The following is a 16,252-nucleotide window of genomic DNA, read 5'->3' on the forward strand; positions in this document are numbered from 1 at the left end:
AATTTATAGTTACAATTATCCTCAACTTAATATTTTCACTTATTTTTCCTCATTCACTGGGAAACCTTTATAGGATAGGAACTCAGGTACTTAAATCCTGGTGGCCAGGCTGGTCCTGACATATGGGGCTTGTTTTGAGTTATTACCCATTTAAAGGCTTTTCAAATGAGTGAAAAGGGAAAACAAGATCATGCCTTTTGACCTAGATAGTTAGGCATTTAGCTAGCTAATTCAGAGACAATGAGAAACAATCAACCTTTCTTTCTCTAAGACTCTGAACAATTCCAATAGTTATCCAATGCTTTTGTGAAGGGTAACAACCCTAGTTAAAGAGTACAATTGTTCAAGGATGTAGAACCTTGTATATTAGCATGGTTGCAGCCACGCTTTGTACTTCCATTGTTTTATAATTACATTTACATGTACCTCTGTAAATATGATGTTTTTGTCAACTTTTAATGGCTTTTATGAAGAAGTCCAAGTAGTATTTCTAAGAGGAAGAAGACAATGAAATGGTGAGAGCTTAGTATCAAGAGACCATACCTGGTGCTGCGAGAAAAAAGTAGTCACATCAGGTACAAAACCTAACAGCTCGCTAGCGGACTTCCCTCTAACATCTCCTGTCCTATAGTAAGTAAACCAGCTGCATGACATGCTGATTAAATTTACCGAAATCCCCATTAGACAGTTTTTTGTATATAGCTTTTATGATAAATCAGTAGTCAGTGCAAAGACTGATTAAAAGCAAATATGTCACAGATGTATTGACAGCTAAGAATACAAGGGGGGGGGGGGGGGGGGGGGGAGTAACAAAATAAAAAGTTTACATCTTTATAACCATGACTCTGAACAGTAATGCAATTGTCAGGCTGCCAGCCAGTTTCCTTGTACTAGAAGCATTGGCTGTATAAAACACTTTAATAATAACAATGATAATAATAATAGTCATCTGTATTACACTTTAGACTGGAGCTGTGTATTGTATAACTCGCTGGCCACATCTGGCCAGCTGGCTATCCCTGACCAACCCACTTGAGGTCAATGGGTAATTCGGTCTGAAACATAATTATAAACTATCCAATTTTCCCCCATTTTTTATATTAAGTTTTTGATGGTCTATTGGTCTTTTGTGAAAAATGACAATACACATATTTTGCTTTTCTTTTGCTTTTTCTTTTTAACTTTTTTCATTTTTTCCCCTTTTTTATGGACAAATGTGTATGCAAGAAAAGCAAGAGAAAACACTTGTATAGTGAGTTGCATGTGAACCTGGTTAGTAAGGAAAGAGAAAGAATAGACTTGTACTGATTGTCTAGACAGAGCACATGAGCTGGAAAGGATGTACAGCAGGTTAGGATGGTAAAGGGTAGAGATCGAAATAAGATGGATATGTGTTAGCAAGTGAAGGGAGTGTGCTGAGAAAATGAAATGAGTCTTTTGAGGAGCTCATCAATTAAGAAAATCAGAGAAAGAGTATGTAAGTAAGATAATTAGTGAATCAGGAAGTGCAGATGATTAATAAGGAGAAAGCGAGGGCAGCTATGAAGAGGATGAAGAGTGGAAAGGTGTTTGGTCCTAATGCCAAACCTGTGGTGCTGTCTAGGAGAGAGGACAGTGGCCATCCTAACTGTTTAACATGATCAGATGCACTGTTTGCTTCAGGAGTTGATGATGGACAAATAAAGAGAAGGTCAGAATGAGCTGTGCTGTGTCTTTGTAGATCTAGAGGAAGCATGTGATAGGGTGTGGCAGCCTTGAGCCTTGGTGGCTCCATGGTTCCTCCATGGAGCATCCTAACCAATTTCTGCTCACATGAGTGTGACAGTTTTCTTCCAAACCTTGGCACCATGGTTACATATCTGAAAAAAAGGCCATTACACACCTAACGCAGTGCAAAGAGACAACATAAAATTCCTCATGTTTTCTGATGTGGTCCTGATGTTTCTAAACAAGAAAAGGAAGAAACTGAGATTGTTGGTTCGTCTAGTTTTCATGAAAAGGCAGCAGCAGGGAGATTTTCATGGTTTGATCCAGAAGTTGACGCTGCATCACAACTGCTTTCTTATTTCAGGATGTCAATGAGGAAGTTTGAGCTAATGTTGGCAGAGTTGGGTCCACATCAGAGAAGGCAGTGAAATAATTTCAGAGAGCCGATTGACACCGAGCAGCCTCTAGCTGTGTGCCTTTTGAACTGATGATCTTGGAATCTGTAGGTATTTAGAAACGGTTCCTACTTGTGTAAATCTACAATTATCCTCTTTGGAGCCTGACAGAGTTCCTTGTCAATCAGTCAATCACGATCACTAATAAGAAGTTAATAGGAACCTGTCAAGTTAAATGAAACTGTAGAACCGTCAGTATCACTTATTAGGTTTTAAGTGAGTCAATCTATATGTTTGAGCCTGTATGTTTATTGTTTCATTGCCCCAACTTAAAGCCATAGGCACTGACCAGACTCTTTTAAATGAACGTGCAGCAGTGTTTAAGTGCAAAATGGAAACACTGTAGTAATACACAAATGGGTTAACCTGGCTAAGAAGTCAAACAAATCCTGTTTTCATGCTTTTTGAACTTTAATGCTGGATCACGCTCAACTTAGCAGTGACGTCACTCTCAGCTCAGACATTAGACATTAAATTAGTCGTTCTCCTTACATCCAATTACCTAATGTTATTACAGAGAGTGTATATGTACTTTAATGAGCCACACACCTGCATTCTGCTTTAAATATTTTAAAATGATGACTGGGATCTCGATCAATGCTACCGCCAAACGCATGCATAAATGCAATATGCATATATAGCGACTCTGAAGAGCCCCAATTTTTACAACCATTACTACGGCGTAGGACTTAAATGCTGGTTACTAAAAATAGGTGTGTTAATAAAGAAACACAACATGCCAAGAAAGTGTTTTTGTAAAAGTTTGGAGTTTATAAAAGTTTAATATACAGTTTAAAGTTGCAATAGCAGTACAACACATTTTATAGGAGTTTCAGAAAAAGCTTAAAAGGAATCAATCACAGATGTAGAGTGCATTAATGTAAAGATTTGAGCCTTTTATATCTAGATGCCAAAATGGCAGTTTGGTTTAAAATGTTCACTTTTTGCATTTAGAACAAACAAAAGCAAAAACAGAAAAATATTTAAGGAGCCAAAAAAATGAAGTACTTTGAATCGAGAAAGTATTTTTCTCTCTTTAATAGGTAGTCCATAACAGACTGAATATATTTGTATAATGGCATTAAATAAAACATTATCTAACCCAGTATTATACTGCACTATCCCCCATTTTAATTAAAACCACACATAAACACTTAGGCTAAACTGTTTCTCATCTCTCCTTTACCATCCCTAAGTACAAAGTCTGAGTTTTACACAAAATTTCAGCACACCAAAACTGAAAATGACATTCAATCTGACACCATTCATAGCAACTAAATTTACCAAGAGACATGTGATTGATCTGGATGTTACCTGTACAAACACGGTCCAATCTAAAAATATAAGCTGATGTTCTGCAGGAAGAACATTTGAATTGTTTGCATTTATTCTATAACTCTAAAAGCTCAAATAGCTGCTGTTTTATAACAGATTGAATGACTATAAAACATCTGTTATAACAATGGCGTCCTGTCATTTACACAAACTATTGTGTGTTAAACTCCAGTTTCATAGACCAACAAAGCTTAGACCATACTCTATGAAGTCTAAAGGAAAATGTATTTTTACACATTTTTGACATTTTCGGTGTGTTAGAGGAACATTCGCTCCTTGCTGTGGGAGAACCGTGTGTTCAGTTCCTGAGACTTCTTCAGCAGCCGCTTCTTCTGCGCTTCATCAAAGCGGTTCACTTGCAGGTCTGCGTCACGATCGAATGGTCTCCTCTCGACTGGCTGGTCAGCTTTCTCCTTCGCCTTCTCCTTCATCTTCTTTGTGTGAAGGCTCATCAGAGACTCCGCACGTTTAGAATCCTAATAATTAGTGACATGTACAGAAATTTTAGTCCTGAACTCAATGTGAACAAAAATGCATACGCTGCTAAACGGGAACATTTAAGAGATGTGAAAAATAAAGTACAACCACTTACATTATACTTGGACACTTTCTCTGCCATTTCCAAGTCTTTGTGAGAAACATGTGGGACACTGTCTTTCTCTGCTTCACCCTTCTTCTTTCCCTCAAGACGTTCCTATTGGTAAAGGCCAACAGACGAATGAGATAGAGGCAAAAATATGTAACAAATAAAAAGTAAACCTGTTTTCATTAAATACCCTGGCTTTGCGCTCCCTGTCTGCTGGTGTATCCGTCCAAATTGAGCGGTCAGCATTTTCGGGACCTGACCTTTTCTTAAAAGTTCGAGCCCCCAAGCCAATATGCTGCAGTTCTGGCGGGAGCTCAGTCATCCATGTTTCTCTGTTCAGCACCTCAGGAGCATCCTGTTGACATGCACACACAAAGAAAAAAAAACAAACTTTAAAACTTTAAAATGGTGATCAGAGAAAGAAGAAATCCTAACACCTTAAAATACGGTTAGTCTTTCTGTCACTTTTTATGCATGGATTAAGCTGATTGAACCGTACAGTGTATAGCAGGGGTGTCAAACTCCAGGCCTCGAGGGCCGCTGTCCTGCAGGTTTTAGATCTCACCCAAGGTCAACACACCTGAATCAAATGATTAGTTCATTAACAGGCTTCTGGAGAACTTCAAGACATGTTGAAGAGGTAATTTAGCCATTTAAATCAGCTGTCTTGGATCAAGGACACATCTAAAACCTGGAGGACATTCGAGGCCTGGAGTTCGACACCTGTGGTGTATAGTGTCTGGGATTAGGGCTTACGTCTCCTGTCAGCTTCTCTTTCATCCTTTGTGCTCTACGCTCAATGTCCTGAGCCATAGTGTCCTGAATTGGCCCATTGGCTGGCATTGGTCCAATTACATCCTCATCTTCTCCTTCGCTGCTGGAGGGTTCGGCTTGGTAGCCTGGAGGCAAGGCAGGCCCTGGACAACTGTCTGGATCTTCACCATCATTGTCTTCATGTTGTGCTCTGCGAAACCCAGGAGGTAGAGCTGGTCCCAGCACAGGCGGCCTGAGAGAACAAAGTAAAGTTACAGTTTTCATGATGATCCTCAGCTTATTGATTCCACTCCGTTTTTTTTCTTTATAGGATGGTGCTTTATAGGATAAATTTGCTCACACATCTGGTGAACTCGGACGTTTCTTAAATCCTGGCGGCAGAGCTGGTCCAAAGAAACCATCATCGTCTTCTGTGCTCACCCTGTTCAGAAGACATATGTCAGTGTTTTGTTTATCGAGACATTTCCTGTATTTTAGCTGTAATTCAGCAGGGAACCCACTCTGCGGCTCTTTCTTCACCGGCGTGTCCTGTTTTGACTCTTTTCACCGCTACCTCCTGCTCACTCTCATCAGAGGAGCTCGACGGTTCTCCCCGTTTGTAACCGGGCGGCAAAGCAGGGCCAACCACTGCAGAGTTTGAAGAAGAAAACTGAAGACCGCAATAAAAAAAAAAACAATCGGACAAAAGCACTACGAATGCAGGAGTCAAAGTAAACGAGTGGTAAACATATAGTTTCACTTACATTCGTCTTCATAATCATAGTCTTCAGGGCTCTCCTTTCTAAACGTCGGCGGTAAAGCGGGTCCAATTTGTTTATCAGACGACATATTCAACTCTGGGTAATAAATCAGTCACGTAGCTGCAGCAATTTCTGGTTAAATCAGACAGATACCTTCCAACAGATTGAGGAAACCCGTAGGAATCAGATTGACCTTTGACCGAGGAAGTAAACACGGAGTGGCTAGTTTTTTAAAAAAAAATTAATTAATTAATAATTTATTGGTATCAACCTAGAGAGGACATAAATCAGAAATACATGAACGTTTCTGTCATTTATTCGACATGAAAAACTTTTCTAGATTGTTTTTGATTGTGTCGTTCAATACTGAGTCAACATTGTGTTTTTTGTGTAACATCCCTGCAAACAAAACAAAATAAAACAAAAAACACACATAAACACAGAAAAGGAGACATCAAGAAATCTCAGAACACATATTAAAAAAATCTTTCATATCATCTAAAAACAGTTAATTTCTCAAGTTGTTTTTTTAACTGTACGAAGAGGATACGAAGAGGATTTTATTTTGACATTTCAAACCGGAAGTGTTTTCTGCAGGAGTTTTGACGCGCAACACCAGCAGCCTGACCCACACCGGTCAGTTTGTCTTAGAAATTTCGGGAGGATATTTGGTTGTTATGCAGTCATATCGGGCTTAGTTTGAGCTATTACCCATTTAAAAGCGGTTAAAATGGGTAAAAAGGACAAAGGAGACCGGGGTACGTTGCTAATCCTGTGTTTTGACCTATATAATTAGCCATTAAGCTAGCTAACTAAGTGATAAGAAGCATTGTACTTTTCTTCTTGGACTCTGAACATTTCCAGTAATTATTCTGTGCTTTTGTAAAGGTTAACAGTTCCAGATAAAGACCATTAGATCAAGGATGTAGAAGCTAGGACATTAGCACGTCTGCAGCCACACTTTCTGCCTCAGTTCTCATATCGTTACATTCATCCCTGTTTCAGCCTGATCGTTTGTGAACCTTTTTTTTATGCCTATGAATAGTTGCATACTCATGTTTGTATCCTTTGTGAATCAGAAAAAAAGTCCAAGAAGCGTTTCTATGAGGAAGAAGATGATGAAGAAGAGGCGGTGGGGAGCGAGTCTCAAGAGGCCATACCTGCTGCTGCAGGAAAACAAGTGGACGAGTCTAGTACAAAACTAGATGAATATGGAGCCAAAGATTACCGTGCTCAGATGCTGTTAAAAAATGATCACTCCTCACGTCCACTCTGGGTGGTAAGATGTGCTTGGGTTGTTGATTTCCTCACTTAAATTTAAAAAGCTTTGGTGTCCTTCCACTTTTATGTGGGAGATGTATGTACTTCTCTCTTATGTTGTTTTTTCTGTTTCCTTTCTCTCCTGCAGGCTCCAGATGGACACATCTTTCTGGAAGCTTTTTCTCCAGTGTATAAATATGCCCAGGATTTCTTGGTGGCCATTGCAGAGCCAGTATGCAGACCTAACCATATCCATGAGTACAAGCTAACTGCCTACTCCTTATATGCAGCTGTCAGTGTGGGGCTCCAGACCTCTGATATTGTGGAGTATCTGCAGAAGCTCAGCAAGACATCTGTACCTGATGGAATCGTGCAATTCATAAAGGTCTTACTGGGAGTATTTGGTGTTTTGAGGAATACTGCCAAAGACTGAACATTGCTGAAAGCACTGTTTTTTGTCGTGATATGCAAATCTGATCTCTCTCTTCTTCTCAGCTCTGCACAGTGAGCTACGGCAAAGTCAAGCTGGTGCTCAAGCACAATAGGTAATTTTAAAAATGGTTTCTTCACGCTTTGCATCAGTAGCACTCTTAGCACTTTTCATAAACTCCGATTACAATCCATGCTCAGGTATTTTGTTGAGAGTGCCTTCCCTGATGTGATCCAGCGACTTCTGCAAGACAATGTGATCCGTGAATGTCGTCTCCGCGCTGCAGATGGAACAGATGCTGAGCTTATTACTGAAGTCATCCACAGCAAGTCAGCGGTGTGCAAATGAACATTTTTTTAAGCTCAAACTAATGTGTACAATAGCACTAATAAAAAAGACTGTTCTTTTATATTCATATGTTTAATAAAGAAAAGTTTCTCTGATCAATCACATATTTAAATAGTTCCTCTTTCTGACAGATTTCTAAGTCTGTTCAAGAAAAAGAAGGCACTTCCAGCTCACAGCAGCCCAGTGATGGGGAAACCTCAACCCAGCAGGTCCCTGAGGACATCTTCAGCTACTATGAGCAGATGGATAAAGAAGAAGAGGAGGAAGAGGAGACTCAGACTGTGTCCTTTGAAATTCGCCAGGTGCATACCTGATTATTTTTTTCCCCCTGTAACGCTGCCACATACTTAATATTATTGCCGGCCCATATTTAAAGCTTTTAAACATACAGATTTAAACGTATTTTCTTGCAACAGTGTTGGTGTTTAAATTTTTGCTATTGGTCCCCAAATCATCAGAAGTAAGTCAATTATTAGGTTATAAAACTGGGTGAAGTTTGGGAACTGCTTGATCAATAAAAGCTTATGTTTCATGACTTCATTTTAACAAAGTATGATCATTTCTTTAAAAAGCCAATGAAATATTTTAAATCCCCACACTAAACTCTACTCTGTTCTTTTTTTTTTTTTTATTGTGGTGCAGGAGATGATTGAAGAGCTGCAGAAGCGTTGTATTCAGCTGGAGTACCCCCTCCTGGCAGAGTACGACTTCCGCAATGACACAGTCAACCCCGACATCAACATAGACCTTAAGCCCACGGCTGTGTTGAGGCCCTATCAGGAAAAGAGTCTACGCAAAATGTTTGGAAACGGTCGCGCCCGCTCAGGAGTCATTGTGCTGCCATGTGGTGAGACAGTGGATTTACTGTTGTCATAAAGGACAGAATGTTTAGTATAATATATATATAAAGACACAAATTTTTATTCCAGCGTTGTAGTATACTCTAAAAGACACTTGAGACTATCTTTTCATTTCATCAAACCTATGTGTAAGACACTCGTGTGTCTCAATAATGTTTATCCTATCTTTGTTTTACAGGAGCGGGTAAATCCCTGGTCGGGGTGACAGCGGCCTGCACGGTGCGCAAACGCTGCCTGGTGCTGGGTAATTCCTCTGTATCTGTGGAGCAGTGGAAGTCCCAGTTCAAGATGTGGTCCACTATTGACGACTCTCAGATCTGCCGCTTCACTTCTGATGCGAAGGACAAGCCTATAGGTTGCTCGGTGGCCATCAGCACCTACTCCATGCTGGGTCACACCACCAAGCGCTCCTGGGAAGCTGAAAGGGTCATGGAGTGGATGCGGAGCCAAGAGTGGGGTCTCATCATACTGGATGAAGTTCACACTATCCCTGGTGAGTTGTTTTTGGTTTTTGTGTTATCCTAAATATATCCGTATATTTATAAGTATTTCTTTTACATGCAGTAAACCAGACAGAATATTTTGGCGCGATTAGTCTCCATCCTAACTTAAAACTTTCTTTGCCTGTAGCAAGGATGTTTCGTCGTGTCCTGACTATAGTCCAGGCCCACTGCAAACTTGGCCTCACTGCCACATTGGTCAGAGAGGATGATAAGATTGTGGACCTCAATTTCCTAATTGGACCAAAGCTATACGAGGCCAACTGGATGGAACTGCAGAACAATGGCTACATTGCTAAAGTCCAGTGTGCAGAGGTGAGTCTTGCAGTATAACAGTAGAAATAAGATATTAGATTATAAAATAGATTTAATAAATAAGCAGCTTTTTTTTTTCTGCATTCACTTTATAGATGAATCCGTAATGCGATATTATGGACATATACATTGTGGTTCTGGTCTAGAACTGGCCGATGTAATTCAAAATTAATTTTAATTGTCATTATGTAACTGATAAAGCAAAAAAATCTAAAGTAATTAATAAATCATTTCATCATACAAACTAATAAAACTATTTTTTCTGGTAAAGTTCAATTTAAGATGGTAACAATTGTGTCTTTTTCGTATTTAATTATATTGCAACTTTATGATGTGCTCAAGATGTGCAAATTTGCACATCTATTCCCCCGCACATTGATTGATGTTAGTTGTCACTGTTGATTATGATGTCACTTGTCAAATTCAAAACTAAATGTGTTAGGGCAGCTTCAAATGTAAAAGCAAAGCCTTTTAACTGTATTCATATTACAGTATGCTTTGAGTATCATCATCAGTGTGACTGGCATGCCTGTTCTTCAGGTGTGGTGCCCGATGTCTCCGGAGTTTTACAGAGAGTACGTTGCCATTAAGACAAAGAAGCGGATCCTGCTTTACACGATGAACCCCAATAAGTTCCGTGCGTGTCAGTTTCTCATTCGCTTCCATGAGCGACGGAATGACAAAATCATTGTGTTTGCTGATAACGTGTTTGCCTTGAAAGAATATGCCATTCGTCTCAACAAGTAAGTTACTGACAAAAAGAGAAGCTCCTTCTGTGTTTCAGGTTGCAATTGTTTTAACAAATTTTCACTTTCTCCCCAAGGCCTTACATCTATGGTCCGACCTCTCAGGGGGAGCGAATGCAGATTTTACAGAACTTCAAACACAACCCCAAGATCAACACCATTTTCATCTCAAAGGTAAACCAGTCAGTCTACAGGGCTGTGAAAAAGCATTTGCCCCCTTACTGGTTTCTTACATGTTTCAGATTATTAAGCAAATTTTAATATCAGATAAAAGTTACTTGAGTAAATACAAAATGCAGTTTTTGAGTTAAGATTTTGTTTATTAAAGGAAGGAAAGCTGTCTTACTTTTTTACACAGGGCAAGGTAATTACCCTCTAAACCTAATAACTGGTTTTGCCACCCTTGGCACCAAAAATTGCAATTAAGCATTTGCGATAACTGGCAACGAATATTTCACATGGAGGATTTTGTCCCACAGAATTGTTTTAATTCAGTCACACTGGAGGGCTTTTGAGTATGAATGCCTGTTTAAGGTCTTGCCAAAGCATCTCAATAGGATTTCAGTTAGGATTTTGACTAGGCCACTTTAAAATCTTCATTTTGCTTTTTTTTTGTTTGACCCACTCAGAGGTGGACCTGCTGGTGTGTTTGGAATTATTGTCCTACTGCATAAGCCAAGTGTGCTTGAGCTTCAAAAGTAGTAAATCGGTTTTTCAAAAAATTTTGCCAATTTTTAAAACCAATCGTATAAAAATTTGGAAGCTTGGGTAATGGTAATTACCTGAGGAAGGCAATAATCAGTAATCTTCTCTCCATACGATATTTAAGAACAATAGCTACAAAAAGTATTTTGACACATAATTCACATTTGCCTTTTATTACACAGTAAATGCATGCTGGTACTGTGACAGCGTGGTGAAATTGCACGTTTGCGAATTCTTCTGCAGGTTGGAGACACTTCATTTGACTTGCCAGAAGCAAATGTGCTGATCCAGATCTCGTCCCACGGTGGATCACGCAGACAGGAGGCCCAGAGACTTGGGAGAGTCTTAAGAGCCAAAAAAGGTCTGTTTGCTTATCTAACCATTTTGTCTTCTGGTGTCTGTGAGCAAAATCACTTATTTCAATGTCCCTGTCTGCCGTTTTAGGAATGGTGGCAGAAGAGTACAATGCATACTTCTATTCACTGGTGTCCCAGGATACCCAGGAAATGGCTTACTCCACCAAGAGGCAGAGGTTTCTCGTGGACCAGGGATACAGCTTTAAGGTGTGCTGTTAACTTCTTAACACGGTCTCATATGATTTGTGCATAATTAATTATAACCATGGTCATAGTGCACATTTCTTTCATGAAGGTCATGACCCATTCCTGTTGAAGTTTACTGTTATAGCTTGAAGGATAGTTTACAGCGAGGATGAGCGCTCACAGCTGGTAAATGTTTATGCCACTTAACCTTTAAAAACCCAATTCCTGAATCTAGTGAGTCCAACTGTTTCTGAAATATATTAAGCCTTGACTTTTATTTCCATATCCTGATATCAATTTGAATTCTTTGACCAAGCATAGTCAAAACTACAGCTCTCACGAATAAGTAGTTAAGTGTTTAAATCCCTGTAATTTGATTTTACCACCGTCTCACTGAAAGACTTAACCTGCTAAAACCTTCTTAAGTGATCACTCTTCTCTATCCTCTTAAGCCACCGCCTTCAAAGACCTGGGGCTTATGGGGAACGGCATTCATAAATGGCTGCTAAAAAATAAATAAATATTGAATGAATCATGATGTCTTCTAAAAAGCTGCTATGCCTAACAAAACATAGGAAAGCCACCCGATTGTGAGAGGGTCCATTAGGATACGTCCATCCCTGTCTCTTGAACATCTCAAAGAATTTTGTGGTTAACATAATTTGTGTGGCGTCAGAAAACACATTTGCTAAACATTTCTTGGATTCTATTTTGACCATTTTAACAAACTTCGGCACAAATATCCCCTTATCCAACCATTTTCTCCTGCTTATCCAGTTTAAGGAGACAAAATCATGATATCATGGTCTAGTCTGAACAAAAATGGATGTAAACTGTTATCTGACTGAATATTGCAAAGTGGAAATTCTCATTTGAGTATTGTACAGTTAAACTTATATGAATGAAGACTTTTGACTTATGGAACAAAATCTGAATGTCCCAGTTTCATTTTGTTTTGTCATAGAAGAATTTTTAAAGAATTTGGTTTCATTGTTTCCCGTCTGTCTGGTGGCATGTGTTGTGAGAAGAATTCCAAGACACACACTGAAAATCAAGACCTTTAAGCAATTCTGGCAGCAGTCATGCGTAGGTTTGTTTACATCAGGGGTGGGCAACTCCAGGCCTCGAGGGCCGGTGTCCCTGCAGGTTTTAGATGTGTCTTTGAACCAACACAGCTGATTTAAATGGCTCATCAACATATCCTGAAGTTCTCCAGAGGCCTGGTAACGAACTAATCATGTGATTCAGGTGTGATGACCCAAGATGAGATCTAAAACCTGCAGGACACCGGCCCTCGAGACCTGGAATTGCCCACCCCTGGTTTACATGGACAAAACAAAGATAGAACAAGAGAAAAGACTACTTCTCTGACTGTAGAGGCACATTCATTGAATTGTATTTGAATAACAAAGTGCCTGCAAAGTCTTACAGCAGCTGAAAGGTTCACAGTAAAGTGGAAAATCAGTCCCTTAACTGTTATCACTAGTGATGGGCAGATGAAGCTTCATGAAGCACTGAAGCTTTTCATCCAATTGGTTCACCCCAGTGCAAAGCGTCTTGAAGCTTCATTTGCTCTAGTAGGACATCGACTGGACGTAAAAATATGAGAGATGAGGTGTGGTTGTGCTTTTGTAACGTTGAGGTATGGACAGCTACAGACTGAGGCCTCAGTCCTGCCTGTTCACATTTTATTCAGTAAAAACAAAATTTTCACTGCTTTTATGACCTTTTTAGTGGGGAGAACATAGCTAGGATTTAATGATTTAACACATCTTTTAAATCCTTTGTCCTCCACAATGCTAAATGGCTGGGAGTCCTCGATCACCATGCTAACCAGGTCTTCATCTATTTGAGATTATTGTCTTTCCTCAGGAGAACAAAGACAAAGCACAAATATAAATATCACACACGTACAACTTATTACAGTTGTATAATATTGTTAAATCATTTAGTAACATTACTGCATGCTATATTATCATTGCATTTGATGGCTCACCTGGTCTTGCTCCACAATCGGTGTTCCCCTTATTCTCATGCAAAGCTCTGTAGTGCCTGAGCATTGATGAGGTGTTGTTGTTATATCCCAGCTCCCTGGCACATAGCAAACACTTCACCTTGAACAAAAGTAAAGACAGCTTAACATAAATTGTATTGCACCATCAGTATTATGAAAATACATCTTCTGTAGAAATTTGCATACCTTGTTGGGAGGAATAAGATCAAAATGTTCCCACACAGGGGAGGACATCCTCCTCTTCTTAGCTGGCTCCATTCTCTCCTGACTTTCTCTGACTTTGACAGGTAATCACAAAGCTGGCAGGTATGGAGGAAGAGGACTTGATGTTCTCCACCAGAGATGAGCAACAGCAGCTGCTTCAGAAGGTCCTCGCTGCTTCTGACATAGATGCCGAGGAGGAGGTGGTGGCAGGGGAGGTGGGCGCACGACCTCAGGTGAGGAATTTCACCAGCTGTTAAGACATTTGTAGAGAAAGGATGTTTGGAGGGTCAACAAAATATTGACACTGCAGAGTCTCTTTGAAATCACTCCTTATGGGCCTACCAAATGAAGGTTAATGAAAGTTCACCACCCCCTCTTCCCTACACAAATATTGTTGTATTGCTGTAATGCTCACCGATTTGCTGTACAATAATATCTTTGTCATTATTATTATTATTTATTTTATTTTTTTTTGCACTATGTCATGAGTTACTCTGTGCTCCCCACCCCTGCTGTTGGTAACTTGCGTATTTTGTACATTTGATTACTCTCACTTCTTCTTTCTCTGTTTCCTGATCAGTTCTCAAGGCGAACCGGCACCATGAGCTCCATGTCCGGAGCAGATGACACCATCTACATGGAATATCAGAGCAGAAGCAGCAAAGCCCTTGCAGCGGGCAAAAGCGTTCATCCACTGTTCAAGCGCTTCAGAAAGTAGATCTACGTGCTTGACACCTTGATACCTAAAAACGTTCTGTGCTGTAATGGGCAGTAAGACAAAACTGGGGCATTGAAGTATGCATTAAAGAGCAGTGTTACGACCCGTCTAGGGCCAGGCCATAACATGAGCGAGGCACTCGCTTCCCCCCCAAGACCCAAGCAGTCACACGAACAAGCAGGTTTGAAGCCCAGCTGAACTCCATCGCGTCTGAATGGAGCAATGATCAGGGATAATGTGTCACTAAGTGGTAAAGCTTTTCGATGTCTGTAAATTGGATGGCTACTTGCATATGACATATAAATCACATTAGCTTTGTAAGCAGCAAAAGATCAGCTCTTAGTCTTTTGGCATCTAAATGAATAAACCATCTTATTTACTGTTGGATAACACAGGTTATCTAATGGTAAAAAATTAGACTAATGCTGCCTTGACCTGCATGAGGACACGTTTGTTATTTTGTAGCTAATTCTCATATGCTGGTTAACAGCATAGCTTTTTGTAAAGTTGACTAGAATGTGTATAAAGCTGCTCCTGAAAGCCAACCACACAGATATGTTTTATGTCAGTTAATTCTGTAAAATGTTATTAAATATGTTTTGTAAAATGAATATTTTTGGACTTTTATTCTCCTTAGACTAGCAGTAATATACACAGCAGACAACAGACAAAGTCTCAAAGTCACAAAACGAAGCAGGACAATAAATCTAAAGAAATCTAGTGAATACTCTTCTGGCAGCAATTAAAGGTCACGATAGCACCCACTTGCTACAGAAGACATTATTTAATCGGACTAACTCATGATTGTGTAGCAATGTCCCCATGATTTCTTCTGAGAATGAATAAAGGGAATAAAAAAACTCCATTTGGATAAAAGCCAGGCGTGGAGAGGAGGGGGATAATTCTTTCTTTGTTGGTGACTTGAAGATATTCCAAAAAGAACATCTAGAGCCTGATGCAGTGTCTAAGCTGCAAAAGGAGTGACTGTGGGAAAATATCCACCTCTGCCCACCCAACCTCTGCTGGAGCACAGGACACGTGTGCCTTGAATGGCTGTGTTTTTGGCATGGTCTTAATCGCTGTTTTGTGACCTCCGCTGAACCAAGGCTTATTGGCTTGGAGAGAGTGAAAAGTAATTAGATAGATTGGAATTCACGTGTCTCTTGAGAAAACTGAGGATGGGCCATCTGACTGTTGTACATTAATCACACATGTAGATAACATCAAGATACTAAGCCTACAGATTTATGTCCTTCATTCTGAAACTCGCGCGATTGCTGGGACAGTCTGCATTAATAAGTGTTGCTCCTAAGTTTTTAAACATTTAAATTTTCTGAGAACTAATCAAATGTTTCCATTTGCTCAAATGCCACCTGGCACTCATATACCAGCTGTAAGGTTTAGCCTATGGAACGCCAGGACTGCCATAATGAATTAATTAAATACACCATTAAATAATTAATTAAATGTGGCAATAATTAATTAAAATTGGAATTAATTAATTAAATAAATAGTTATGACACATGTAATTAATTAATTATTGACACATTTAATTAATTATTTATGTATTTCACATTTTAATTAATTATTGACACATTTAATTAATTAATTATTGACACATTTAATTAATTATTTATGTATTTCACATTTTAATTAATTATTGACACATTTAATTAATTATTGACACATTTAATTAATTATTTAATGATATATTTATTTATTTCATTTTGGCAGTCCTGACGCCTGGCTCTCGTCATGAAATAATTTTATCTGTCAGCCTCACCCATCAAACTCAGGGGGCGGGGTTAACGCTGCCCATGCAGCTTCTCTAACATTTGATTGGTTGCCGTGCAAAGTAAGTCAAAACAGGTCGATCCTAGATAATCGATTGCTTGTGTAGACTTGGGGCAGCCAGGTATCCCAGAATGCAGATCAAATCACAGGCCGTTTTTCTGTCACCAGCTACACTTTTAACAGTGTTTTAGCTGCGAATGTCGCGCCATAATCTTCACA

The 16,252-nt window shown here is 39.5% G+C and overlaps 2 protein-coding genes across 5 annotated transcripts; one reads left to right on the top strand and one right to left on the bottom strand.

The window, feature by feature from the left end:
- Positions 1-3,167: 3,167 nt before the first annotated feature.
- On the bottom strand, positions 3,168-6,005 carry gpalpp1 (GPALPP motifs containing 1). Of its 2 annotated transcripts, none has more exons than XM_026165033.1 (7): positions 5,601-6,005; positions 5,358-5,484; positions 5,198-5,278; positions 4,840-5,089; positions 4,274-4,438; positions 4,090-4,191; positions 3,168-3,973 (listed from the first exon to the last, which is right to left on the bottom strand). In XM_026165033.1, exons 1-7 carry the CDS (start codon positions 5,683-5,685, stop codon positions 3,755-3,757), a joined length of 1,029 nt encoding a protein of 342 aa, XP_026020818.1. In that variant the 5' UTR covers positions 5,686-6,005; the 3' UTR covers positions 3,168-3,754. The 2 variants fall into 2 exon arrangements, with proteins under 2 accessions (XP_026020818.1, XP_026020824.1); XM_026165039.1 differs by having other exon boundaries at positions 5,358-5,506; positions 5,601-5,656.
- Positions 6,006-6,124: 119 nt separating this feature from the next.
- ercc3 (excision repair cross-complementation group 3) lies at positions 6,125-14,850 on the top strand. Of its 3 annotated transcripts, none has more exons than XM_026165003.1 (15): positions 6,127-6,355; positions 6,677-6,876; positions 7,006-7,242; positions 7,353-7,402; positions 7,488-7,623; positions 7,767-7,937; positions 8,278-8,482; positions 8,674-8,988; positions 9,126-9,310; positions 9,851-10,053; positions 10,134-10,230; positions 11,005-11,122; positions 11,206-11,324; positions 13,605-13,754; positions 14,102-14,850. In XM_026165003.1, exons 1-15 carry the CDS (start codon positions 6,328-6,330, stop codon positions 14,237-14,239), a joined length of 2,352 nt encoding a protein of 783 aa, XP_026020788.1. In that variant the 5' UTR covers positions 6,127-6,327; the 3' UTR covers positions 14,240-14,850. The 3 variants fall into 3 exon arrangements, with proteins under 3 accessions (XP_026020797.1, XP_026020788.1, XP_026020806.1); XM_026165021.1 differs by having other exon boundaries at positions 6,182-6,233; XM_026165012.1 differs by lacking the exon at positions 14,102-14,850 and having other exon boundaries at positions 6,125-6,355; positions 11,005-11,121; positions 11,204-11,324; positions 13,605-13,664.
- The last annotated feature ends 1,402 nt before the right edge of the window (positions 14,851-16,252 follow it).

This window comes from Astatotilapia calliptera, chromosome 1 (genome assembly GCF_900246225.1).
Source record: "Astatotilapia calliptera chromosome 1, fAstCal1.2, whole genome shotgun sequence".
Lineage (NCBI taxonomy): Eukaryota > Metazoa > Chordata > Actinopteri > Cichliformes > Cichlidae > Astatotilapia > Astatotilapia calliptera.